General features: G+C 36.2%; 4 protein-coding genes across 8 annotated transcripts in view; 3 read left to right on the top strand and 1 right to left on the bottom strand.

The window, feature by feature from the left end:
- opa1 (OPA1 mitochondrial dynamin like GTPase) overlaps positions 1-5,013 on the bottom strand; it is a 36,338-nt gene extending 31,325 nt beyond the window's left edge. For 2 of the 4 annotated variants that reach the window (XM_079460934.1, XM_079460936.1), the window contains exons 1-4: positions 4,799-4,998; positions 3,920-4,238; positions 3,454-3,550; positions 2,202-2,309 (exon numbers count right to left, since the gene is read on the bottom strand). In XM_079460934.1, the coding sequence (XP_079317060.1) occupies positions 2,202-2,309; positions 3,454-3,550; positions 3,920-4,238; positions 4,799-4,827 (553 nt within the window). In that variant the 5' untranslated portion in view covers positions 4,828-4,998. Of the gene's footprint in view, positions 1-1,458; positions 1,507-2,201; positions 2,310-3,453; positions 3,551-3,919; positions 4,239-4,798 lie in introns of all 4 variants that reach the window. The other 2 variants (XM_079460935.1, XM_079460933.1) reach the window with 2 other exon arrangements.
- Positions 5,014-9,924: 4,911 nt separating this feature from the next.
- Positions 9,925-14,339, top strand: lnp1 (leukemia NUP98 fusion partner 1). The gene is made up of 4 exons (XM_079459834.1): positions 9,925-10,515; positions 12,626-12,856; positions 13,040-13,138; positions 13,296-14,339. Exons 1-4 carry the CDS (start codon positions 10,360-10,362, stop codon positions 13,437-13,439), a joined length of 630 nt encoding a protein of 209 aa, XP_079315960.1. The 5' UTR covers positions 9,925-10,359; the 3' UTR covers positions 13,440-14,339.
- A 2,585-nt stretch (positions 14,340-16,924) lies between these two features.
- tmem45a (transmembrane protein 45a) lies at positions 16,925-23,623 on the top strand. Its single transcript, XM_079461013.1, has 6 exons — positions 16,925-17,219; positions 19,297-19,507; positions 21,695-21,907; positions 22,155-22,339; positions 22,434-22,576; positions 22,659-23,623. The coding sequence occupies exons 2-6, from the start codon at positions 19,312-19,314 to the stop codon at positions 22,753-22,755; spliced, it is 834 nt and encodes a 277-aa protein (XP_079317139.1). The 5' UTR covers positions 16,925-17,219; positions 19,297-19,311; the 3' UTR covers positions 22,756-23,623.
- A 142-nt stretch (positions 23,624-23,765) lies between these two features.
- sft2d2a (SFT2 domain containing 2a) lies at positions 23,766-25,859 on the top strand. Of its 2 annotated transcripts, none has more exons than XM_079461356.1 (8): positions 23,766-23,934; positions 24,108-24,197; positions 24,423-24,508; positions 24,600-24,681; positions 24,879-24,914; positions 24,991-25,049; positions 25,148-25,177; positions 25,412-25,859. In XM_079461356.1, the coding sequence occupies exons 1-8, from the start codon at positions 23,869-23,871 to the stop codon at positions 25,461-25,463; spliced, it is 501 nt and encodes a 166-aa protein (XP_079317482.1). In that variant the 5' UTR covers positions 23,766-23,868; the 3' UTR covers positions 25,464-25,859. The 2 variants fall into 2 exon arrangements, with proteins under 2 accessions (XP_079317482.1, XP_079317483.1); XM_079461357.1 differs by having other exon boundaries at positions 23,826-23,934; positions 24,042-24,197; positions 25,412-25,803.
- Positions 25,860-25,913: the final 54 nt, after the last annotated feature.

Raw genomic sequence — 25,913 nt, 5'->3', positions numbered from 1 at the left:
TGTAAACGTCACATGTTTTGGCATGGAGTGTGCAGTATGTTTGTATATATTACATAAAAATGTGTGCATTTATTATGTGTGCAATTACAAACATGAACACAAATTCTGTATATTACACTACCAGTCAAACGTTTAGGGTCACTTGCCTTGTATCCAAACACATCACTTGTGTCAACAAATTAGTTTATTTTATTAAAAAACAAAAAGATTATTGTCCAAAAATGCTGGATTGAATAATAAAGAAACAAAATAAGCATAGATCTTACTGTGATACCTTAAAAAGTGGGTTGATTAAAGAGTACATTTTTGCAACTTCTGCATTGAAAATTCTAATTTGTATTATTACTTTTAATACAATTGTATCATTCAGTGATAGACATATAACATTTTTATTAGGTTCAAGGTTAGTTTTAACCTTAAATTCAAGGTTCAACTTTTAATGTTGTCAATTCTATAAAAAGTTGTATGTACAACAAAAATCAAATTGAGAATTGTCAATGTTTTGGAAATAAATAACAATAAATACTTTTTGTATATTTCGTTCAAAATATTGTTGTTGTAATATTGTATCATAAACCCAGTATCTTGTATTGTGTTGAATTATGAGCTACTGTTACACCGCAAGTGAATAGGTGCCCCTAAAATTTTGAACTGGAAGTGTACATACAGTTAAAAGCTCTATATACTGTTCTACGCGATCATTCATGATAGTTTAAGATGACTAGGAAATATACACATTTAAAGATCAGCTGTTTAATACTTTTCAAAGCTATTGAGTTATAAGAAGTTCATTCACACAGAAGAAATAAGAAAATCTGATGGTAAGTTGAGAGATACACATAGTGAATATGGCCCACAAAACCCTTGGAGACAAGAAAGGTGAAGTCAAGGGACCAAGTGGCAATACAAATACAATCTGAGCAATAACACAGATATTGTTAGTGTTAATAACTGCATCTGTAACTGCAAATGCATCTAAGATTGACAGACTGTTCTGATGCTTATTTGCATCTGAATTCCACTTAATATATTTGTGTCTAGAATAAGGTCGAAATTTCTGTTGTTTTTTGTGTCTAGTGAGAATATGAAAAATAAAAATTATCACAAATTAATGTTTAATTCTTACGCAAATATATGTTCAACAGTTTCTTATAGAGATCAACCAGAGCATCGGTTTTGCCAATTAATTTGCATATTTATGTAGAATATTAGTAATTGTTTCAGTAAAAATCAACATTAATAGATGCAGTTGCTTTTATCCGTGCAATTAATCGGTTATCAGCTTGTTTTCCTCAAATTTTTTTAGAAGAAATATGAAATAATAAGCCAACAATGGCTTGCAAATCTGTCAGGTTGCTGGACAGACAGGTTTTGATCTGTCCATCCTCACAGTCGCACACCCATTTAGGGCCGAGGGTGGCATCAGTACAGCAGCGCAAGGGGTAGATATTTACACACCTAATAACAGACGCAGACCAGAAGCTCCATTGACTTCACTACCCAAACCTGTGAAGAACGTGGAGGTAGGGGAGGAGGGGAAACAAGAGGAACATATGATATGAAAATAAAATAAATCAAAACAGTAGAAAAAAGTGGAGAGGTAATTTTGTTTTACGTTAGATTGGGCCCTAACAGATGAGTCAGTGCTGAATACTGGAAAATATATGAATGGAAATAAGCAGTTTTTAAAATTATTACTACAGGCATCAGATGCATGAGGTAGATGGTGATTATGCAGACACCTGTGAGTTTGATATGATTATCAAGCAATTTTAACATACATTTTAAAACAGAATTCCCATGGATCCCATGGATATGCTGAATATTAATTTGGAATTCTAAATAATTGAGTTTAAATGTAACTAAATACTTAAATGTATGTTTTTTTAAAGAAATTTAACACTGCAGTAGGATAATATGATCAGGCAGATAATAATCAAATGTCGACATTTGAAACATGAAACGATCAAAATTGTAAACAATTCTCAAAAGTTAATGTAGAATTGGAAAAAAATATTCAGAAGCATTTAAACTTAATACATTATTTAAATATAAACTGGTTTAATGGCAATTTAGATTTACATAATGTTTACATTAATCCCCTATGTACAATACAATCTGAAGAAACTTTCTTGCTCCTTGATTTTTCAGATGGTATGATTGAATTATGATTTTCGGGTGTCATTAATATCTTTGCTCACCACTGGAGAGAAGGCTTTTCAAGAAGGTGAAGTTTTCGCCAATCTTTTCCATGTCAGGCAGAAGTTTGGCAATCTCTTCCATTTCAGGCAAAGCACTGGCAAGCTTGTCTATATTCAGGAACAGAAAATAACATTGACATAAAAATGGTGCAACCTGAAATCCAAAATAAATTGGCTTTTACACAAAACACCAACAACACCAAACAATTTCTATACAATATATAGATGCTGTTCACGGCTACACAAGCACAATATTGGAAAAAGTGTTTTTTTTCTGCTATATTTATTGTGATATGGAAAAATACAGATGAGCTGTATATTTGAGAATAAATTCTACATCCATCTGGCGATTTTGTAGAGAGATTCATCTTAGTGGGAAAAGGCCCTGTTTTTAAAGTTATAACTTGGGCCTTGCATTTCTCATACAGCTATAGGATGACAGCAGCAAACTTTTACTCAATACATAAATATTAATAACCTCAGTGTATCAAATAACCAATCTCAGTTAATTCAGGCAATTTAAATATAATGCTAGTTTTCCTTTTCCAAAACAATATACTATATGTGACCCTGGACCACAAAACCAGTCATAAGTAGCACAGGTATATCTGTAGCAATAGCCAAAAATACATTGTATGCCATTTCTTTAATGACAAAAATTCTTTAGAAATTAAGTAAAGTTTATGTTCCTGGAAGATCTTTTGTATAAATATATAAAACTTAATTTTTGTGAGTGGATGCAGCAAAATCATGAATCAAAATGGCCGGAAACATGCCTACAACCTTCGCCGCTGATGCCTGCTCTTTGGGAAGTAACCACTCAAGTTTGGTATCTATGTAAAGCTTAGAATGTCAACTTTCAGAGTCATCTACTCTCCAAAATGTCATGAGCCTATAGAGAGTGTTAAAACAAACCAGTTTCTTCTTAACAACGGCCTGCTACAGCGCCTCTAATAGACAAACTTTAAAGGCAATAATATTGCAGCCTCAGATTCCAGATTTTCAAATAGTTGCATCTCGGCCAAATATTGTCCTATCCTAACATACATTAATAGTAAGCTTATTTATTCAGCTTTCAGATGATGTATACATTGTGATTTTGTGGTATTGGGTCACATATAGACTGATACTGTATGTGTTTCGTACTATGTTGCAAATTCTACAATGTGACTTTTGCATATGTGCACAGTGATGACGTTGGTAATATTGTTGAATGAGTTAAATCAAAATGTGGATTTCCCAGGTCACCTACCTAAGTCAAAATTTTCACTCAACTCCCAAACAAAGTCTGGCACAATCCATGTGTATTCGCTCATATCGGGAAACATATCCTTCCATTCGTCGTATGTCTACAAGGAATAAAACAGAAACACTTTTATTTGCCAATAATACAAATTATGTCCATTGTATCAGTCTTAAGCGTATTTTTGATTTTAGGTATTCGTCACTTTGAGAGGTAATCATACAATTAAATACAAAAAATATCAACAAAAAAAGCCCGGCAAATTTACCATATGCTTTTTATGGTGTAAGACAAGACAAAGTCAAAGATGACAATAACAACCAAAACTGCATTCTGCTTTGCGAATTTGCAAGTGTTTACAACCAGGTAGCATACCGTTAACAACCAAGTTTATTTAAGACAAGGACTACGCATTGTTAACTCAGAATGTGCATGAGAAGTTATTAATGCAACACAACCTGATAGTTTAACATACCTTTTTTGCTGTATATCCTCCTCCAACTGCTGAACCCAGCAAGATGTACCTCAATTTCAGCAGTTTGGAAGCAAGACGGACCACCCAGAAGGTCCGATGCTGTTGATAGCCGTGGCCTCCTGAACGGGACTTGGGAGGGCGCATGGGGAGCCTAGAGAGAGATGTGTAATGTCGAGCTGCTAAGCAGTGAGGGGGTCTCTGTGGATTGTTGTTAGCAGTGTAGCGGTGGTGGATGGCACGGGACAATGGGTGTAGTTTCTGCAGCGGTATTCGAAACTTTACCCCCATTCTGGAAGGAAGCAGATTCCTGCAGGCCATGCTGCGGAGAAAAGACATGGAGTATCGTGATCATCCTGCAACATTTATACACTCCTGGTTCTATAAGATGTTACATTAAATATCTTGAAAATATCATTTGCAATAGTCAAATGTAATAATAAGTAATAAAGTAAGATATGTTTATAGACAAAACTAAAGGCCAGGCATATTTCATATACAGATCACATGCTACTAAGATCCAATCTTGACAACCATTTTAATAGACTGCTAGTGGCCTGAAAATTCATCTAAGAAGAATTGATATTTCTCAAGCAACATATATTTATCCAAAAGTGATTTTAGTTTTAAAAGACTGGGTGGTGTCTGTCTATTCGGTGCAGCAGCAGCATGTGTAACCTGTCACTGTCAGCGTGTCAGTTCAAATCAAGTTAACCGACACGCTGACTCAACGCTTCCATGTAATAGAAATATAGTTTACAAATACAGTGTACTGTATGTAGAGACGTCATTTGATATCTACATATCCATAGTCACCAGTCTTCTGTATGTCCGTTAAAATTAGTATTGAGATGCAGCTGACAATTCAGCTGTTCTACTTACCAGGGCACTGCACTTCCGGCTCGTAACATACTGCTATGAGCAACTTAACAGCAAATATAAGTGTCTATATGATTTATTTTCAATATAAAATTCTATTCATCTTTCCAAATGGGACACTTAGGTTAGCTTCATGGCTAACAAGGGCATCGCAAGCAGGCGATCACCAGTGTCAAGCGCTGGAGGAAAGTAGTTCCTGGTCTAGAGCATGACGTCACGCTGCCAAAATAAAGGCCCGCAAAATAAATGTTTCTTGTTTAGCTGCAGTGTTTACACAATTGGGCTATTTTAATCTACCATGATAATTATGTTTTACCTTTATATTTATTTTTGTCAATGTTTATAACCGCTGATTATGTCTTACTGTATGCAAGCAATGCAGACATGTACAGTCAAACTTTAAAAGTAATTTTAAACAGTGTGCTCACGTTTACTGCACGTCTTAATCAAAAATAGCACTAAATGTGATTCGTTTAGATATCAAGAGAGACATTGGAAAACGTTTTGTACCACAAAATTCAAACAAACATGATAAATCAAAATAAATAAATGGACCTCAGAAAACATAATTTCAGTTTAATGGCTGTTTCATTTACACAAAGTGAACTGGAACAATTGTTATTGGCCAGAAGGACCAACTGTCATCTGTACATTAAGCATGATTTCCATGTCATAATTGTATTTGTAAGGCAAATATGGTTTACAATTTGTGTGCGACATTGAAATGGTTTATTGTTGTTGTTGTTAAATGAAACATTCAAAGTAACTTTGTTACATATAATGCATTATGCATTTTTCATTATACATAACATCTGCAACTGCTTGCACATTCTCAATTCCACAAATAAAAAGCAAAGTAAAACATTTTATAAACAGTTTTATACACAGCTTAATGTCTACGTATGTAAAAATCTTCTTTTCGTTGCCCATGATAGACACATTTTGCACAATTTGTGAATAAAAAGGGAAGAGCAGATGATTACAAACAATGTACAATCAATCCGCACACCTTTTTCCTGTTATATTCTTCTTCTGTGATTTCAAGCGGATTCCCATGCGTGCCAGGCTGCATTCCATCCATCCTAGATATCGAGAACACATCCAGGGAACTTTCATGTTTTCTCTGTTCTTGAGTATTGAATCATAACGGTTATTTATTACATAGAGTGAGAACACAAGGACACAAGACCGCTGAAGAACGTACATTGAGAAACGGCCATGTTGCTGCCACTCAGTGGGCGTGACTTGTTTGGCTTTTGTGTGCGGTGATGTCAAATGCATACCCTCACGGAGCTGTGCTTCCAGGTATAGCAAAACACTTGTCGGTGTAGTGGGCATGAACGACAATACTGTCATGTGGATAATAGAAACTACTATAGAAGTTACTTATTGATAATTCATGAGAAAAACATAAAGATAATTTCTCTGTTTTTTGTTTGTCAGCCGACTCAAAATTGTATGCAAATAAATTCCACTAGAGGGCATAATGGGACAACACTACAGTAGATTCTTTAAAACACTTGGTTTTAACCTATACATTTATAACACAAAGTTTATGCAAATTATGAAGATCTATATCTTCAGTCATCCTAATTGTAGATGTTAAAGGGCAGTTTAACTCAAAATGTACTCACCCCTTCCAAACCTGAATGACTTTAGACTGCAGAACAAAAAATAGTTTTGAAGAATTACTATAGCTTTAAGGAAGAATGTGGCCTATTCATTTTCTTTGAGTTCATGTGTCTAAAATCTTTACTATATCCTGTGAACAATAGAAGTTGCTTAGACACTTAGACACTAGAAGTTGCTTAGGATGACTTTGTGTGATGAGGATACTAATTGGATAATGCTGCAATATTGGTATTTTGGAGATTTTGTCAAATTTTATCGACGGTATTTTACATTTAAACATTTGGCAGATTCTTATTTCAAAGTGTCTTCAAAGTGACTTAGTTGCATTAATATAAGTTGCATGTTATCAGCTTAACAATATGATAAAAAAGTATTGTAAATTGTAAGTACCGCAAATCTTATTGTGATATAACGTCCAGTTCCTGATGTGAGGGAACACAAAAGTAATTGTGAGAAATTGAGAAATCTTGTCTCCTCACAAGGATGTTTTATTGGCAATTGAAGGTTCCTGTACACGTATTGAAATGCACAAGCAAGACACATTATTATTATTATGATCAAGTTAAAAAATAAAACATAAACAGAGGAGTTTATATTGTTTTCTTTTATTAGGTCATTTAGAAGAATTTCAAATAGAATCTAGTCAGGTTTCATGCCAGAAGAGACATTTGTGTGCAATTAAAATCGTTCCTATTAAATGTGGTAAAGGTTAAAGCACTCAACCCATAACCCAAATTGTTGGAACCATGTTTATTGTTTGGTTCGAGCTCCTCCGTGATGAGTTGAGGTTATACAATAAAATGTAATAGTCGATTCAAAACCAGTGTCATGCTCAGGGGTTAACGCAGCCTCAATACTGTATCTAGGCTCTCTGTCACTGACACATGATGTAAAATGTCAATTGAAAGTGCTAGATGAGATCAATCATAGCTCTAAGCTAGAACACGAGACATGATCAATCTGTGTTTGTGCTAGTAACTAGTTATGAGACAGGGCCAAGGCTGCTATCTTATAAGAGTGCACACTAGCCTAGAAAAAAATCTTACTTTGACTTACAATGAATCTAGTGTAGAATAAAAGTGTTTATAAATTTGATACTTCATTCATAAAGCCTTGCTCACACCAAAAACTCTGAAATAACTAAAAATATTTTTATAGTTAAACATTTTTAACTACATTTAAATTATATCTGATGTAGACTGGCTTATTGTGAATTATCCTTTGCACATACTATTTTTGGACATACTTTTCATTTTACAAGCCTGGGTGTTAATCCTCAAGACACGCTCACATTCTTCTAAGGACGGTGTAAACATTCTCAGAGACCTGGATCTCAATTATACTGCAACACATTCCACGTCTGCATGTGTTAGAGGCCACAACTGGGACTGGGTCTAATTTTAGAAGCACTTTGTCTTTTTCTGACTATTCATTACAAATCTCTGTTTAGAAAACAAGATCAACTGTTGTCCCCCTGTTTTTTATAGGTTGGATACTATTTGTGGTGTTAGGAAATCACCTGAAATAGAACAAGAACAGAACAGAGGCAGGTAAAATAAATTCCATGCACAGAAATTTACAATGAGAAGGAGCAAAAGAACAAAATGTACTAGAGTTTATCCACACATCCATTCTTGGTGAGACTCAGCTTTGAACTATGTTTTCCAATATAATGAAAATGTGATTCATTATCAGTCAGTGTTATATAATCTAAGTTATGTAAATCATTTATTTTGGATTAGCATGATAAGAATTATGTTGTTAAGCGTTCTGTGTTCAGAAATGTTGTTTTCAGAAAAGGGTGCTTAAAGATCAGGTAACACACACAGTTTCTGCCACAGAACCTATACAGTAGTAGTGCATACGTAGTATCTTCGAAGAGGATTTAGTTTGATAAAATGAATAAAAGGGAGATACATCTGTACGTTTATTTCCGGGAAAAACATGAGCTGCTGGAGGCAGGCAGTGGGTCGTAACTACAGCACGAGCACACAATACATTCATGTCCGGCATCTTTTAGCACTGAGACCCCACAATCTATCCGTTTTCTGGAGTGCAAAGAAATACTACGTCATACTGTTATGTTCTATGATTTATGTTCATGGACTGCAATACTGAACCAGTCCGTTAGGGGCTGTTAGACAGAATTGTATGTGTTGGAAAAGAGGAGAAGAAGTGTGTGAAGTAAAGAGAAAGAAGTTGAAAACATCTATTGATCTGGTCTGTTTTATTTCTTTTGATTACGAGTCTCAACATTACACATACGTGCAAATAGTTTTTTTAACAAGTTGACCATGTTAAGCATGAGAAGCCAGCATGTTCAACAGTGTTAATAAGTCAGAATGCATGACATAGCATGATACCCCTGCTTTAAAAGGTTCTTTACAGCAATGCCACAAAAGAACAATTCTCGGTTCCACAAATAACCATTCTCTCAAAGGTTCTTTAAAGAACCATCTCTTTCTTAATTTTGTATAATCTGAAGAACTTCTTTTCGCCAAAAGGACTCTTTTTTTCACAGAAAGGTGTCTTCAGATGTTAAAGGTACTGTTTGGAACCAAAGGGTTCTTCTATGGCATCAAAGAACCTTTTGAAGCACCATTTTTGTATTGTAGACATAAAACCAATGCAAGACAATTGTTCTCAAAACAAACATTCTTCAAAATATCTTCTGTTGGGTTCTTTAAGGGCTTTAAATGACGAAAGGATTATGATGATGAACCAACTAATTTAATTTTCATTTTTGGGTGAACTGTTCTTTTAATTCATTCTTATATTACTAATATGTGATATAAACTGCAGAGGATATATAATGCTGATAATCTGTTTTGGTCATGACGAATACAAAAATACTTATTTTCAGAACACAAGAAATCAATCAAATAAATAACAATAGTACCCCGACTTCCCACATTTCATATAACCATACAGCCCTTATAATTGAAGACAAGTATCAAAGAGACATGGCCACAGGTCTCTGTACTAACACTGTCAATGGCAATTTATACTCTATGCTGCTCCAGAGGCCAACTTTAGGAACAACTGGAGCAGGACAGTAGACAAGGCTTTGGGGTGGCGGTAGTGTGCCCCAGATTGCTTTTTTCTAAAGGGGGGGGGGGGGGGGTTATCATATTCAATAAAATGGGGTCAACTCGAAATACATTGGCTACAAAGGAAAAGAGGCTACTCACTCAGCATGCCCTAATAAAAGTACATTTGGAACATTGTGTGATCTTCACTGTAAGCATCATTTATTAAAAAAGGGAGAAAGCACACTTGATAGATGCATTTCCATTGATATCTTACTTCACTTATTGTTAGATGGTAGGCTACAACAGCATAAGTACACACATTTTCATGCACATGCTGGCTCTTGTTGCCGTGGTCCATAATTATTGACAGGTTTGATGTGCTCACTGAGTGGAAAGAATGAGAGAATTGGAGTTGCACAGTGTGTGACTGCACCATTCTCACTCCCCCCCGGCCCAGCGCTCTGTAATGGAAAGATTAAAAGCAGCACCATCATCTCTCTCTCCCTTTCCCAGTCTCTTCTATACTCTCTCCCACCCTACATTCCTCTGCCTTCCCCCTCCCACTTTGATGTTAAATAGATAACAGCGGATCCACATGTTCAAAAACCCAGAAGAAATCTGTTCATACTTTGGGGTCAGCTTACAGCAACAAACCCATACGTTGTGAGCACCTAACTGGAAGAATCCAATTGCAACCTACCACACTGCTCAGAGCCCAGCCTGTCATCCCGAGTCTAACACCACCAATACAGTTCTGAGAGAGGGTTTCAACAGCTGTGCCAGGATCACCTCGCATCAGCTACACCCTGATCCATCTTTCTTTCCAGGAGACGGGAGCCTCACAGAGAGCTCCACACGCAAACCCCCAAGCTGTCTCTTCGGCTGCTTCCCGCGATTATTATGGACAATGATGAGGACGATGATGGGAACTTTACCAAGTGGATGAGCAGTTACTGGGGGCATGGAGTAGGAGAGGACCACGCCAAAGCAAGGAAGAGGAGCTTTATGAGGCACTCGCGCATCAGAGATGACCGGCGTGCCTCTTTGCCCTGCATGGTAAGGTTGTCATCAGTGATGTTGCATGGGGGGAAGGGAATGTTTAGATGTAAATTATAAATGTGCAATACTTAGCATTTGATTACACAAGAGATTCCTGATGCATTGGGAAGAAATCAAACCTATTGAAAAAGTCTAGAAGTCTTATAGAGGGCTATGATTGTGTGTTTGGGGCACATTTTGTGTTGTGCATCTGGCCTCAGCTGATCCTGTAAACACAGCTGGGCAACACATTGCATAATTGCTTTGAAGGCACTTTGTAAACAGGGAAATATGCACTGAGGAGGTGACCCATCGGCAAATCTATCAGTCCACAGATTTACAAATTTAAAAGATCAAGAAGAAAGTCAAGAAAAAGTGTGATGGCTACTCTGTACTTTTTACTGTTATAAATGCATGAGTACTTAAACAGATCAAAACAAATAATCTGGCTGTGACCGCAATGCATGGAATCTATTTGTAAAAGTGAATGATTGTTGCATATCTTTTATCTATATTTTGCCTTAAATATGAATCACATGTTAAGTAGTCGAACAAATGCATGATAAAGGCATTTTAAATGGCTTAATATTACAAAGGAAATGACTTAATGATACATTTTATGATACAGGTGTTTTAAATACCAGATAAAGTTGTGGTCAATGTTTGCTTTATTTCCTGTGAGCTTTTAAAAAAATTATGCATTTTGTAGCATAAAATCTTTATACCCTGATATGATGTTATTTGCCTTTTTGTGATATAATTTTATTCGGTACTATAAAAGTTACGTTTTTTGTCCATTTTGTTTCATACACATCATACTAGTATTTTAATCAAACCAGAGGATGCTTTAAAAACAAATATTGAACAAAGAAATGTGCCACTAATGTAACATAACTTGCATGGTCTGTCATTTTTTTATTGATTTCACTGCACGCTATAAGATATGATAGTTGTAATGAATCATGAAAGACATTGGGATTTGTTCAGACTTTGGTAAATTGGTGTGGTATTAAACATCAACATGTAATGGGTTCATTTCACATACTTGCTAATTCTATGCATGTTAACATTGTTCAAAAGTGCTGTTTCAAAACTCACCAGCAGAGATTGCTATTCATGATTTTACTGATGTAAATATTGGGTATTCTGCTCACCATGCATAGAGGGTCTAAAAATCCAAATTTTACTTTTGTAACAAAAGATCTTCAAACAAATCCTTCAAATCTTTATACAAATGTGTTTTGGTTCTTACATTATCAGCTTTTGCTTGAAATGATCTCAATATATACTGCAATCAGCACATAAACAGTAGTGAATGGCATCACCCCAAGGTTCTGGGGAAGGATCTTGTAATTACCTTGATTCAAGTCACTCAAGAATGATTAACCTTCATTATTTAGGTTTGAGGTAGTTAGCTGATTATGTTGGGACATTTGGCAAGCCGAATTAGCTTTTAATCATTCTCATTATATGAATTTGTGATATCAACAATTCAATTTTTTACTAGTAAACATTATAATTCTTGATGACAAGAATATATTTCTACTAGTAACAATTGCTATTTTTGAAATCAGTAATTACATTTTCACTAGTAAAAATCAACAATAGACTGCCATTCAAATTAAATTTCAGATATCAATAATTAATTTCCTTTTAATCAGAAATGCAATTCTCACTAGTAAGTAGATATCAATAATTATGTCTTTTACTAGTTGAAATACAATTTTAAATATCAAGAATACACATTTCTGCGAGTGATGACGTGAATGTTGATATTAATAATTCACATTTCTACTTGTAAAAATGTGATTGTTGATATCAAAAACTCATATCCTGAGAATGATTAAAAGCTAATTCGGCTTGCCATATGGGACACAACTGTATATTCGCTTTATTGAACATATTTGTAAAGGTAAAACTACAGAGTTAAATTTTGGGCTGTTCCTTTAGCTCAAACAGTAGATTATGAAGCACTGGGAAAATGTGTAAAAATGTTCATTAAATAGCCTGCATATTTCAATGGATCATAAAAATGAGTATAACATGATTCTAGTTCAAATTTGGGGAATATTATCAATAAGTAAAAGGTAGTTTTTCATTGCTATCTTTTTCTCATTTAACAAAATAGTCTCAGCTAGAAGCCATGCAGAATCAGATCCATTCAAATGTTGGGACCTCTGTCCACCCAATGACCCGTGAGGAAAAGGATATGCACTCCCACCCTCGGGCACGCCGTATGTCTTCAGACGAAGGCCGCACCAAAGTTGTGGGACCTGAGAGTCACATCCCCACCATTCCAGAGCTCTCCGAGACCTTGGAGAAGCGGCTACGTTTCCACAATCAGAAATTGATATCAACAGTGAGTTAAGAACCAGATAACATCATACTATTGTATATCACAGTTAAATCCCTTTGACTGTTTGCAGGAGCCCTAGACTTATAGCTCATTCACAACCCCCCTAGCTATGACCCTAATTCCATATATAGTTTGGCAATGTGTTCATAAACAACGAAATAATAATTCAGATTATTGTCTTTGTAGAGTGATACGGACAGTATATGTCTTATTTGCCATGACGAATTGAGGAATGGCAGAGGTGGCATCCAAGAACTTCACTGCGCCCATCATTTCCAAAAAGAGGTAAACATTTTGCTCAATCACAATTCTTTCATGTTGCATACAATTACTTTATATGTTCTAAGTATTGCTGTAAAATATATGTTAAAGTAGTGGTAACTTGCTGCTCTTGAGCCAGCTATGACACTGAAACTGTTGTCTCTGATTATGGATTGGGTAGAGAAAATGGCCGGAGCATGGTGCACGACCACGTAGCAGGAGTTCTGCTGCTGCATGCGAGCGAGGAAAAGAGGTGCCATTCTGCCACGGCCATGAAGAATATCACTTACCCCATCGCCAGCTCTCTTTACGGAGACAACGTTAATGCATCAAGTGTAACGACTGTCTGAATAAATACCACAACAGTAGGCTACATTAACCAAAAAGTGATCATTCAGTGTATTATTGAAAGTCAAAAACAATATGATTTGTTTTTAGCTCCACACTACTACAAAAGATTAAACACAGTGAGGTCTTTAGTTAAATATGTTGTACTAGTTAACTGTTTCTTTTTTTGAGTTAACTCGGATTGATCAGAAAAACTCTTCAGATGTTATTGCACATTATGATTGTTTTTATTTCCTGCTGTACTTTGGATCATACCTTGAAACTGTGACTTTCTCAAAGATGCATGTTTGCTTATTGTTGTTAGACTGGATAACCGTAAATGCAACTTGTATTTATTTACAGATCATATGTCCAGAGTCACTGTTGTGGATATTGAATAGCTTGTTAAATGCACATGCTGGAATTTAGCTGGTGGCTCATCAGGCCACTGTAATGGAAATCAATAGTGGTCCAAAATTCTGTCTCATAGAGAAACAAAGGACGACAGATCATCAAACCTGCAGTTGTCATGCAAGTGTCATCACGACATTACAATGACTACTTCCATAAAATGTAATGAGCTCAATGTGTGCACAATCTATAAACGTACAGTCTTTTCCCACATAAGTAACAAGAACACATGACAGCATGCCATTTATGTCTGCATAAAGTACTATAAGACACAAATTTGGACACACCTTTTCATTCATTATCATCATTTACTAGTAAAAACTATATACATAAACTGAAGTATAAATATACTTCGCTGGCCATCTTATATTTTTTTGCTTCTTCCAACCAAGTTAATAACGTACAATGTATTTGTTTGAGTATATGCATTAAGATCATCATGTTTTTTATGACTAATAAATGATAATAAACTGGTTGTATATGTTGTGCCACTCACCTGTTTTAATTCTGCACAGGTAGCCTGTTTAGCTGAATGTGGCATGTTTATACAGCCATACCCTGGCTTTGAATGACCCTCTAGAATTTAACAGTCCTCTCTTTCAGTGCATTGAGAAGTTGCTCTGGCTGAAACAGTCATGCCCCAACAGCCAACTTTATGTTACTACGCTCAAGCCCCTCTAGTGGTCCTCTGCTCAGTTTCCCTCCACAGCAAGACCATTTTTGGGATGTTTGCATCAACAAGCTAAATTGTAAATTCTGACAACTAAATTATCGCTGAGATCTATTATTCTTTGTTCAACATCTTGAACAAATGTTTGGTCTAATATGCCATATTGACTTGAAAAAACATAATGTCAACTTGTGTCTTCTTCTTGGATGAGAGCGCTTTGACGGATGCGTATTAGGTTTGTGCGCCGAACGCAGCATGGGGCTTGCCCCTATTGGACGCCGGCGCACTGACTGACAACGCATGCAGTGCTCTCGTCCAAGAAGAAGATGAAGAAGAAGTGCTCTCTTGAAAGCACGCAATACATTGACGAGACAGAAGAGAATATATCGATTAAAGTCAATATTTTGGTTTATTTTTCGCACATAAAGCATTCTCGTCACTTCAAAAAAATAATCAACTGAGCCACTATGTGCATATAGACCAATTTAAGGATGTCTTTAGTATTTTTCTGAGCCTTTGCAAAAACTGATATCATGATGTCTATGAGGAGGCCTGGAAATCTCTCGGGGTGAGTAAAAAATCACACAAAGTAGATTTTTGGGTGAACTTCCCCTTGCCTGGGCCAGTCGAAAAACAATCAAACAATCAGGGGCATAGCACAGAATCTCGGGCCCTGTAAAAAGGCGATTGTTTTTAAGTTAGCAGCCTGCCCTGTATATTCAATTCCAACCACTTCTTTGGGTTGTCTGCCTAATTTTTGTGAATGCTAAGAACAGCGTATGTAAATTAAGAACACAGCGAGATCGATTTCTCTATAGATTTCCGACCAAATACTAAAGACATAGTACCCAAATACTACTTTATCGGATCAAGCACTATAAAGTTAATGTACTTCATCTACCTGTCGATGAGACTGTTCATCATCTACTGTGAGCGGAGTCAGTGAACACAGAATGTGAGCGGGAAAAGGAAAACCCGGAGTGTAATCGACCGATCTCTAGCGGAGTGATAACAGAATGCCCTCAGCAGGGTTGTGAGTCCATTCCACTTCACTCGTACAGCCTTTTGTGCAGTTCGCCGCTGCATGCGTGCTGTGTGCCCTACTCAGTCACCTTTTTCCAACCACTTGTATGGTTTTCCATCCACTTGCGCTGACAACATGCACCAGTTTATTGCCTTATTTGTTCAGCAGCTAGATTAAATAGGATTCATATATAAATTAACAGTGAGAAGTAAAATAGTTCAGGGCCGGGTAATAGTGTCTGACACTTAAACCCTATAGTATTTGGTCATATATGTTTATAATATAAAAACTTGTTGTGTTGTCTTACTTACTGACATCTCTGTTTATCATTAATAAACCTGCATCATTCTCCAACTCATCTCAGGCTTTTTGTTCAGAAATCTGCAAGCAGCCCCTGCTTTTAAAGAATCTTAGATCTGCCACCGAGCAAGACAATTTTAAATCTGCATCTGTCTATATGTTTGAATCTCTAAAGCCTCTTAATCTAGCTTCATTTGTTCTTTTCCCATTCATCCTCCTTTTCTCTTGCCCATTTCCCTCTGTGCTGACAACAGAACAGGATGTTTGGCTGGGCTGAAAACCATCGCTTAAGTGTCTGACCACAAAGCCTTCTTGTTTTCTCATTTTCTTATCCTTCCATTAAAGTGGATTTCAGTCACAACCAAAAAAACAGCATCTTTCTGATGTTTCAGAAATATAAATATTAAGTTTCAGTTGTAGAACATAATGTAGAATGTATTTGTACAGTGTTCATACTTTGAATCAATATTCAGATGTATCTACAATGTGCTTTTTATATTTGTATAGCCTAAATATTTTATCATTGCTTTAAGGAATAGTTTAAATGATTAACTATTACAGCCATGATAATGTCTAGTTTGAATGCCGCATATTCTAAAACGTGAAATAAACTCGACGGGGATCATAATGCCGGGAGATGATGTTAACATCTTCCTCTGACCGTGCCTTTGTGCACGTAGCCTAACCAAACTCTGCCCTTATGTCCCGCCCTACAATCATAAACAGACAAAAACCTATCGAAATAATGTGCTCTTATAATACAAAAAAAATCGCACACTATGCCTTTATCTAAAAGTGGGCCAATCAAATAGAACAACTTTTGCAAGTTAGTACTGTACTTTATAAAGTGTGTGTCAAGATGATTAAACTTAATAGCTGTGTGTAGACCAAAGAAACGATGTTTTACGTTTCTCGCCCACTTAAATAAGTTATCAACTGTCTAGCAAGTTCGTCTACTCCGTTCCACACGGAAAAGTGCACACGTGGAAAAGACGCCAACGTTTGAGGGACATGCAAGCTAACCAATCAAATGTATCTCCAATGACGTCCACGTACTCGCACGAGCCAATCGTTTATTAGGGTGGGAGGCTCTAGTTAAAAGACGCTCTGGAAAGATAAACCTTCCAAATCTGGCGGTGAAACAGCTGGGAAAGTGGAAGAAGTTAATGGGAATTCCGGATCAAAATGGTCAAAAGACACTAGTTGTTTCGCATTCGGGGTCGTGTGACGATGTTTGACCGAATTTGATTATCTGTAACGTTAACTTTTATAGCACCAGATGCAGATATATCTGCCCACTCGATAGAAAACATCGACTCTGAGATTCAATCTTTTTTCCCCAGAAAATCTCAAATATTTTGTCAGTCTCAAAGGTAGGACCACTTTGTTGACCACTTATCTAGTTACTGTCTATGCTTTTATTTATTCATACGTGAAGTAACGGACCTCTGGCATGATGATGTATTTCTGGTCCTTACATTTTATGTACGACACCAATCTTTGGCGAATAAAGACAGTCGCAGCATTCCCATTTCACTGATATTTTCAGGCTGTGTTACAATCCGGAATGCTCTATTTCGTCTTCGCGTCATTACGTTTTGATAAAATTTCAATAAAACGTAAATCACCTTGATACCCTGTGAAACGTCTATGTGAGGTAAAAAGTAAAAATTTCAGATGTTTAAATTGTCTATTACAGTTATTATAGCGCTTGTATATATATATATATATATATATATAACATGAGTCAGCTTGTTGTGCCACATATTAGTTTTTGTTATTATACTATAGTTAAAACACGGGAACCACAAATTGTGTTGTATTGTTCAACTGTGGTATTTATTTATAGTCCAAAGGTAAACAAATGCAAATCAATCTGCCAAATTAACATGGTAATTATCAGTCTTTTTTCTTTACTGAAAACCAATAAAGAAAAGGTTTGTTTTTAGGGTTTTAATTATAATAAGGACTAAGAATTTATTTGTTTGTTGATGTTGTCCATGTTTAGCCATGTTTTGGTCAATAAAGATCGTCTGTCTTTATAAGAGCGGTACAGAGCTTTGTCTCCATGGTGACAGAAGAGCATCCTGAGGGGTGTTTAGACCCCCGAAAGGCTGCGTAGATCAAAGCTGCATCCCAGATGCTAATCATTTTCAGTGCCACAAGTGCTATAATAAAATCACTGGCCAGTAAAGATTAATAAGAAGCAAAAAAAGAACATTCTTCGGTTTATTTTCTTATTAGAACACCTTCTGCCAATTCCACTTGTACTGCAATCTTTTTGGCGTGTTTGAATTTTAGCTAAGTTGTAAACAGAAGCGGTTATCTGATAAAAGGTCTCAAGGACACACTTGCACTGATTAAATACTTACACATCTGATTATGGCAGTAATGACTGCCTTTCTTTTGAACACATAATTTTGTCACAATATCTGAATATCATTGGTGTGGAATATTATCCACCTTTGGGGACAGAACGACAGCACGAGCACACGATACATCATCGCATTATCCCCTTGTGTTGTTTACATTATGCACGTACGCGCCGAATGCCAACAAAACGCAGACATATGACTTAGTTTGACTTACCGCGTGCGGTTCATATGCGGCATCTTTTAGCTCTGGGATCGGGCCATCTAACAGTTTGAAACGATCTCAAAATCCAGCGTTTATGTAACATTCATCACCAAAACGCAGTGAGCGAAAACAAACACAGCTAAACGTCTGTCAGCCTAGTGAAGCGGCATTGATGGGCGTGAAGTGTGGGCGTGCTCTTTCTCTCACACTAGTGCGTGGGCGTGCTCTTTTTCTGTGTGGATGACGGGTGGGCGTGCTTTTCCAGGAGAGTGGCCAGGAATAGGATCCCTGTTACGAAACAGGGATCCGGACTTATACATTTTTCTACAGAAACAAGTTGGAGTGCTTAGGGGGAGTATCGAGCACAGAAATACTACGTCATATGCCCAAATCGTTGCCAGCACGTTTAACATTGTAATGAAGTCAGAATACATGACATAGCATCTTTAAAGTTCTGTCTGCTTTTCTGATTCATCTCAGTTCTGAGCTGTTTTTCAGCTGTTTACTGTTTTTATGTCTGCTGTTTTAAATAGCGCTGTTTAGTTGCTCATCTGGACCCAAATTATAGCAGCTAAGGGCTCTTAGAACTTGATTTGCTTAGGGGACATTTTCTATTCCCCTCTCTCCGTGGATATGCATGTCTAAAATTGCTTGCTTATTTTGGCGGGCAATGAAATGATTGAAAAGTACTGTTTTTGGCTTGCTGTATTTGGCTTTTTAAGCCTCCACCCTGTTGCCAGTTTCCTCAGTGTCTGCCACACAAGTTTTTTAAGCGACTTGTGAACCATATTCCACTAAACATATAAATTACTTAACATTTGAAAGCAATGTTATTGTGACTTTTTAAAACTAAATTGCTCTTTACATTTTTAGGGCATTTCAGAAATCATGGGAAGTTTTAAAGGCCATGCATTACCTGGAAGTTTCTTCCTAATAACTGGTTTGTGGTGGGCCGGAAAGCAGTCGTTTCTGTATATTGCCCGCAAGAACAAAAGTGCTGGTGCAGGAAGGCTTGCAACCCGAGCTACCCAACGGCGCATAGAAATCTTAGAAGGAGCAGCGATATTGTCATTTTCTATTATTGGTAAGTTGTTGCCATGCCTTTATTGTTACGAAATCAAAGTGCTTTTACAGTTGGATAAATACAGGTTTAATTAATTTACTCATTAATTTACATAATTTACTCAGTTATTTACATAATAAATAAAGACTGTATGACCCCTTGACATTTCAAACCTGTATGGCTTTCGTTCTTCCACAGAACACAAAAGAAGCTATTTTGAAGAAAGTTGGTAAGCAAACAGCACTGGCCCGCGTTCAATTCAATTGTATGGCTACAAAACCAATGCAAGTGAATGGGTGCCAGTTAGCAACATTCTTCAAAATATCTTCTTTTGTGTTCTGCAAAAGAAAGAAAGCCATACAGGTTGGAAATGACAAGATGCGTAAATGATGACAGAATTTTTTTTTGATGAACTATCCATTAGCTTCGCTAGCTTAGCTTCAGAAAGGAAACCCTGATTTTTCATTGTACATACAGTTCTTGAGTAAGATGTATAGTAGTAGTTTAAAAAAATAGATGTTACAAAATTAAATTTGTTTGTTTTTCTACATTCTAATGCTTAACTGTGCAGTGAGTACTGTGCAAAGTAAGGCCTGTGACACACTGGATGCGTGGCTTGAGCGTGGCGTTTCTGTTGCGTGTTAGCTGCGTGGCGTCTGCGTCGCGTTTTCTGTATCTTTGCACACCAGCACCGTGCCTGAGGCGCTGCTGCTGCTATAGGTGACTTAGAGGGAGGCCAGCGACAGACAAGGGTCTTGTATTCACGACAAGTTTAAACTTTTTTCACATAACCTACACCTTCCAAAATCCGAAAAATGGCTAAGTGGGCTGTCTGTTTATTTAAATAACATTTCCAAATGTTTTGTAGCTTTATTACCTGATGTTGGACCGTCACTCAGATGACACACTAGACTACGTTGTTATTGTAGTGTGTCATTCCTTTCCATTTTAAATCACATTGTTAAGAGCATAAAAAACAAAAATAATTCAGTCACCAATATATTTTGGGGTTTAATACGAACCACAATTCGTATTAAGATGATTCTCAGATATGTTATTAAAGATGTAACGTAATTAATTGATGCACGATTTTACTTTATGCAATATGTGTTTAAGATGGACATAAATGTATATTCCCATTCAATGCAATGTATCTTTTCATTGGATATAATAAGCATTTTCTTGGAGGAAGATTTTATGGGAAAAAAGTAGTGTAATTGGAGTATTAATTTGCAACATTTTAGTAATAATATCTCATACTTAATAGGAATATTAATGTATAATTTATTTCAATATTCACTTGTTGTTTCTCCAAAAATGCATTATAAACATGATTTAAGCCTGATGTTTTCTACAGTGGACATGTATGAAATCAATGCCCTGTCCTGTGGAGAAAACCCCATAACGTGTAGATGTTGGTTTAATGAAATTCAATTTGAAAAGAAGTTCAAATAAAAGATGATTAGCTTCCAAACATCAAAATGGCATTTATTAATATGTATTCATGTACAAAATGACATATAAACATCTTTTCCTATTCTATTTTGCCTGGAAACGCTTCCAACACGCTTGCGTGTCGCGTGAAAAATATGCGTCGGTTCTATTCCTAGCGTGCACACGTTTTCCGCGCGGCTAGTGCCGCGCCTGAGACGCGCGTCTCACGCAGGCAGTGTGCAAGCTCTAACCTGTTAACATGGGAGCCGATTTAAAAACTGACACGCCATGGTTTTTGAGACGCTTACGCCACGCATCCAGTGTGTCACAGGCCTAAGCGTTTTGCTTTAGTTTGCCAGTGTAAATATCAAAAACAGTACAGGAACTGTGACAACATCTCCAAGAATATTTCCTGCTGATACTTAAAAGCTGAATATTTAAATAAACATGTTAAAAACATTTGTTTTGGTGAAGCATCCGATGTGACTAAGACTTTACTGTATGTACAGTGCTGTACTATATAACTAAATACAAGATATAAAAAAGATTTGTAGATTATATCTAAAGTCTATTTCTAATTACCGTTTTAGGCTGTAAATTATTATTTTATCCTTTATATTACAGTTCCAGACTCAGACACCCCGTAACAAACTGTGTTTTTTCAGCTTTTCTAAGTTGGAAGATTCGCATGAAACCTAAATATAAAAGTCCAATGTCCACTTTAAATGCTACTGATAATGATCATTTACAGATATTTTTCTGATATTTACACAGGCATGCTTGCAGAACAGTTTTTGGCAGGTGGGCCTAAGTTTCAACTGTATGATTCTTCTACTCAGCGCTGGGAGCAGCTCATGAACTGGCAGCACACCACCATGTACCTGTTCTTTGCTATCTCAGGGGCCATATCGCTCACCGTCCACAGCACAGATATTGCCCCGCTGGCATTAGACCGTATGCTTCTGGGTCTTGCTTTCTTTAATGAGGGTAAGATCTCGCTCTGTCTGTTCCCTCTAAAGATGGAAATTCCAGAGCAATTCAGAAAAGTAATATGTGGAGGATATTTTAAACATTTAAAAAAAGAAAAGTTTGACTGTGCGAGATTGTGTAATATAATTTTTGACAAATGTATATATTCACATATAACACAGAGTGTCAGAGAACATTGTTTACACTGATAATAAAGTATACAGTTTATGTCATAAAATGCAATGTGAATGTTTTCTTTTTTCAGGATTCCTCTTTCTTTATCATTTGCATGGAAGAGACATGCTTGACAGTCTCGTTCATACCCTTCTACTCTATGCCATCTTTGGACAAGCTCTTATTTGCTTTCTGGAGGTTTTCCACAGGGGAAATATACTACTAGAATTGCTAAGAGCCACTCTTACCATACTGCAGGGCAGCTGGTTCTGGCAGGTCAGTATGTGTGTGTGCCTGTGTATGTGAATATACAAATCAAGTAAATATGTTTTCTTTTGTTTATATGCAATTTCTGACATCCTTTTTTTAGATTGGCTTTGTGTTATACCCCCCCAGTGAACTGAAATGGGATCTGAAAGACCATGACAATGCTATGTTCGTAACACTATGCTATTGCTGGCATCTAGCATTTGCACTGCTCATTGTTTCTGTAGTGTACTGCTCTGTTCTCGGGTGAGTGTATACAAATTGTCCCTTTTGTAAAATGATGTGACATGCAGTAGATTAAATGTAATTTTCAATGCTCTCTCTCTAGTTGTGTTCGTTCCAAAGTGAGGAGAATGCCACTCATGGAAATGGGGCTCTTGAAACCGAGGGACAAAGAAGTTGAGTCTGAAGATGAAATTTTATGAGAGTTTATTACACTTACACATCCTGCTCTGCATCCATGAGCATTTTAACAATGTCTCAAAGAAAAACCATGATATAAAGTCTAAGAGATACAGACACAGGGGTATTGTCTCTAAATTTAGGCCGATCTTAATTTCCTCAAGAGCTATTGGCAGAAGACACAGCGTGTTTGCTTAAGGGAGCAAACATTGACAGACTAATTAGATTAGTTTCTTCAAACAAGTGACCACTACTCCACTCCAGACAGCTGTATGTACAGTACATACTGTATATATGAAATATATCTTGTGTGGTCACTTTTTTTTTACATTTACATCCCCAGTTTCTGTGTGTCATCTCAGGATCAACCTACCCCTTCCTAAAAAAAACTTGATTTTTTTGTTTTCCTTGAATTTTTCTTGTTTTAAGGTCTTTATATTATTATTTTATGAATACATCTTTGTATTGTTTCTCATTGGCTTAATAGTGTGTAAGTTTGAAAATTATTTGTGCCTTATGTATTTGTTTTCACACAAGGATGTGATGTTATATTGTTATTTAAGTCTTTCATGGTATTACGAAATGCATATCCAGATCACTGTAGTTTAATGAACCTAAGACTCCGCAGTCATGAAATGAAAAACGTACTTGGCAGCCATGACAATAGCTTAGATATTCGGTTTTGATTCGTGCCACAAAATTATTTTGATTTCCACTGAAGTTTGGGATGGCAAATTGTATGAAATCTGACATTTACAATGTCTCAGGACTTGTATTTGTTGATTTCATTTATTTTTATTTGATGATAAATAAATTTTAAACGGCTTCTAAAACATAAATAAAATGATATTCTAAATGAAAATTATTTCAATAAAATATTCTATTCGTTTACATATGTGTGCAATTACTGTGCTATTATGAATTGCTGTTGTTCATTTAGTTGGTATCCCTTGATCTTTTGGCAGAATTAGATGGGTCAAATCTGTACAAAAACTTTGGATACACATGTGAATTACCAATAGGTGGCGCGCTTAAACAACAGGTTGTTGTAGAAGGTGAAGGTATTTTGAGTGATGTCAAACGACTGCCAGCTGGACGATGAGACGGCGCAATAGTTTAACAGATATTAGATAACCATGGACAAACTCAGGGCGTTTCTAGGTGGTCGTGATGAAAACAGGGAAAACCGTAGTGTACTGCAGGTAAGCTGCTTCGAGTACAATAACTTTTAAACTAGTTTACGATTTTCCTGAGTTTTATTTATTTTGTATACTTAGTAAACTAATATTTCCCCAATTTGTATCTATAGTTTGCTACGTTAAATGCTTCTCAATGAATGGACTGTAAATCACTGTTGTCGCTTCACTTATTGAAGGCGGCGAATGAAGCGTCCACGCTGGGATGGGGAACTCGGGTGAAAGGATTCACCGCCTGTATGGTCATCGGAATAGTTTGTTCCGTCTTGGTCAGTGACTTGTACTTTAAATATAATACATTTAAACTGTATTATAACATACTGAAGCGAATTGAAAAGGGATAGGCGAAAAGCGGTACCACCGGTTTGACCAGCTACATGAATGCAAAAAGAAAATATGCACATTTTAAAGTAGCCTATCTTTCGCAAGAGTAGCCTACAAGAGGAACTATTTACTGTCTTAATCATGTTTGCATATTTGTTTTTATGTCTCAGGGAGTGTGTTGCCTGTTTATTCCCAAAACGGGTATCATTTTCTTCATTGTTTTTTATACATTCGGCAATCTATGTTCCTTAGCAAGGTGAGTCAAGTCAAGTCCATACTGTAGCAACTTAAATGTGATAACTGTTTATCATTTTGATTTAATGACTTTCATTTGAACTCACTGGCAGTACTATGTTTTTGATGGGACCTGTCAAACAGCTGAAACGTATGTGTGACAAGACCAGAGCCTTGGCTACAACTGTTATGATAGTGAGTTATTAATTGACAGTCACTCACACCACACTAACACTCTTACAATAAGAATCCAATTGTCCATTTAAACATTTTAGGTGGGTCTTACAGTGGATTGAAAACATTTTGTTATTGTAGACAAGCAACCTTGGAAACACCACTTGTCTGAAGTCTATTCCATTATACTAAGTTTAACTTTTTTTTTTGGTCTGTAGACATGTCTAGTTCTCACACTTTGTGCAGCATTTTGGGTGAGTTGTGATCTATACTTGAACCTTATTTGATACAGATTTTTTATGTTTATTAACCCCATTGTCTGAACCACAGTGGAAAATCTTTGCACTTACTTTGCTGTTTGTCATTCTGCAAGTCATTGCATTTGCTTGGTAAGTTTTCACTTATGTTTGGCCGTTAATATACTCAAGCATGTCGTTTATTAATGTATTGTATAACCAAATACTCGATGCCAATTTTTTTTCTATAGGTATGGGCTATCATATATTCCATTTGCAAGGTTCGTAATACTTTGTTTTGACAAACATTGTTGAATTGTACTTAAGTCTCTGTAGGCTACATTCATTTAAATTCTTGTTTGGATGTGTTATTAGTAATGAGATATTAACAGATTGATGACTGCATGTATAAACCTTGACATCCGTAAACAAACATATTGTTACAACCTGGTCTTTTTAGATAATCGAGTCTGCTTTTAATCCTGTTTTAAATTATTTTAACTTTGTTCAATCAGAGATGCCATCCTGAAGTTTTTCTCCACGCTGTGCTCAATGTGTTTGAAATGAAGACTCAAGGTTTTTGAACTGTTACTGTCTCTCAGCGATCCTACAAATGATCAACAAAGAGTTTCCTAGTAGTAATGTCTATTTCTACATTTTGCTGGTCAAAGAAAAGTTCTAACAAAGTTATAAGACTGCTATTTACTGAAAGTGTTTTTAAATTTTTATAAATGTTGAAAAACAAAAAAAGAAACTAGATATTTATATTGCAATTGCATTACTTTAATGACCTTCTCTTGTAATTCTTGTTGTATAAAGTGAACAGATCTTGTAAATAAAGACAGATAATTTTTGTTCCTCTTAAACATGTGTCAAATAAAGTTTTTTTATAATCTAAATTGACATCATAGATGACCTGTTAATTTGTATGTGAAATTGAGATTTACGAAATTTTAGATCTTGAAATGTAGTAATATAGGAATGGCGCCTTTAAATTGGGTGCCACGTGTTCTCGTC

This window comes from Barbatula barbatula, assembly GCF_947034865.1.
Source record: "Barbatula barbatula genome assembly, chromosome: 7".
Taxonomy (NCBI): domain Eukaryota; kingdom Metazoa; phylum Chordata; class Actinopteri; order Cypriniformes; family Nemacheilidae; genus Barbatula; species Barbatula barbatula.
Note: the sequence above shows the minus strand (reverse complement) of the source record. Positions and strands in the feature narration are given on the sequence as shown.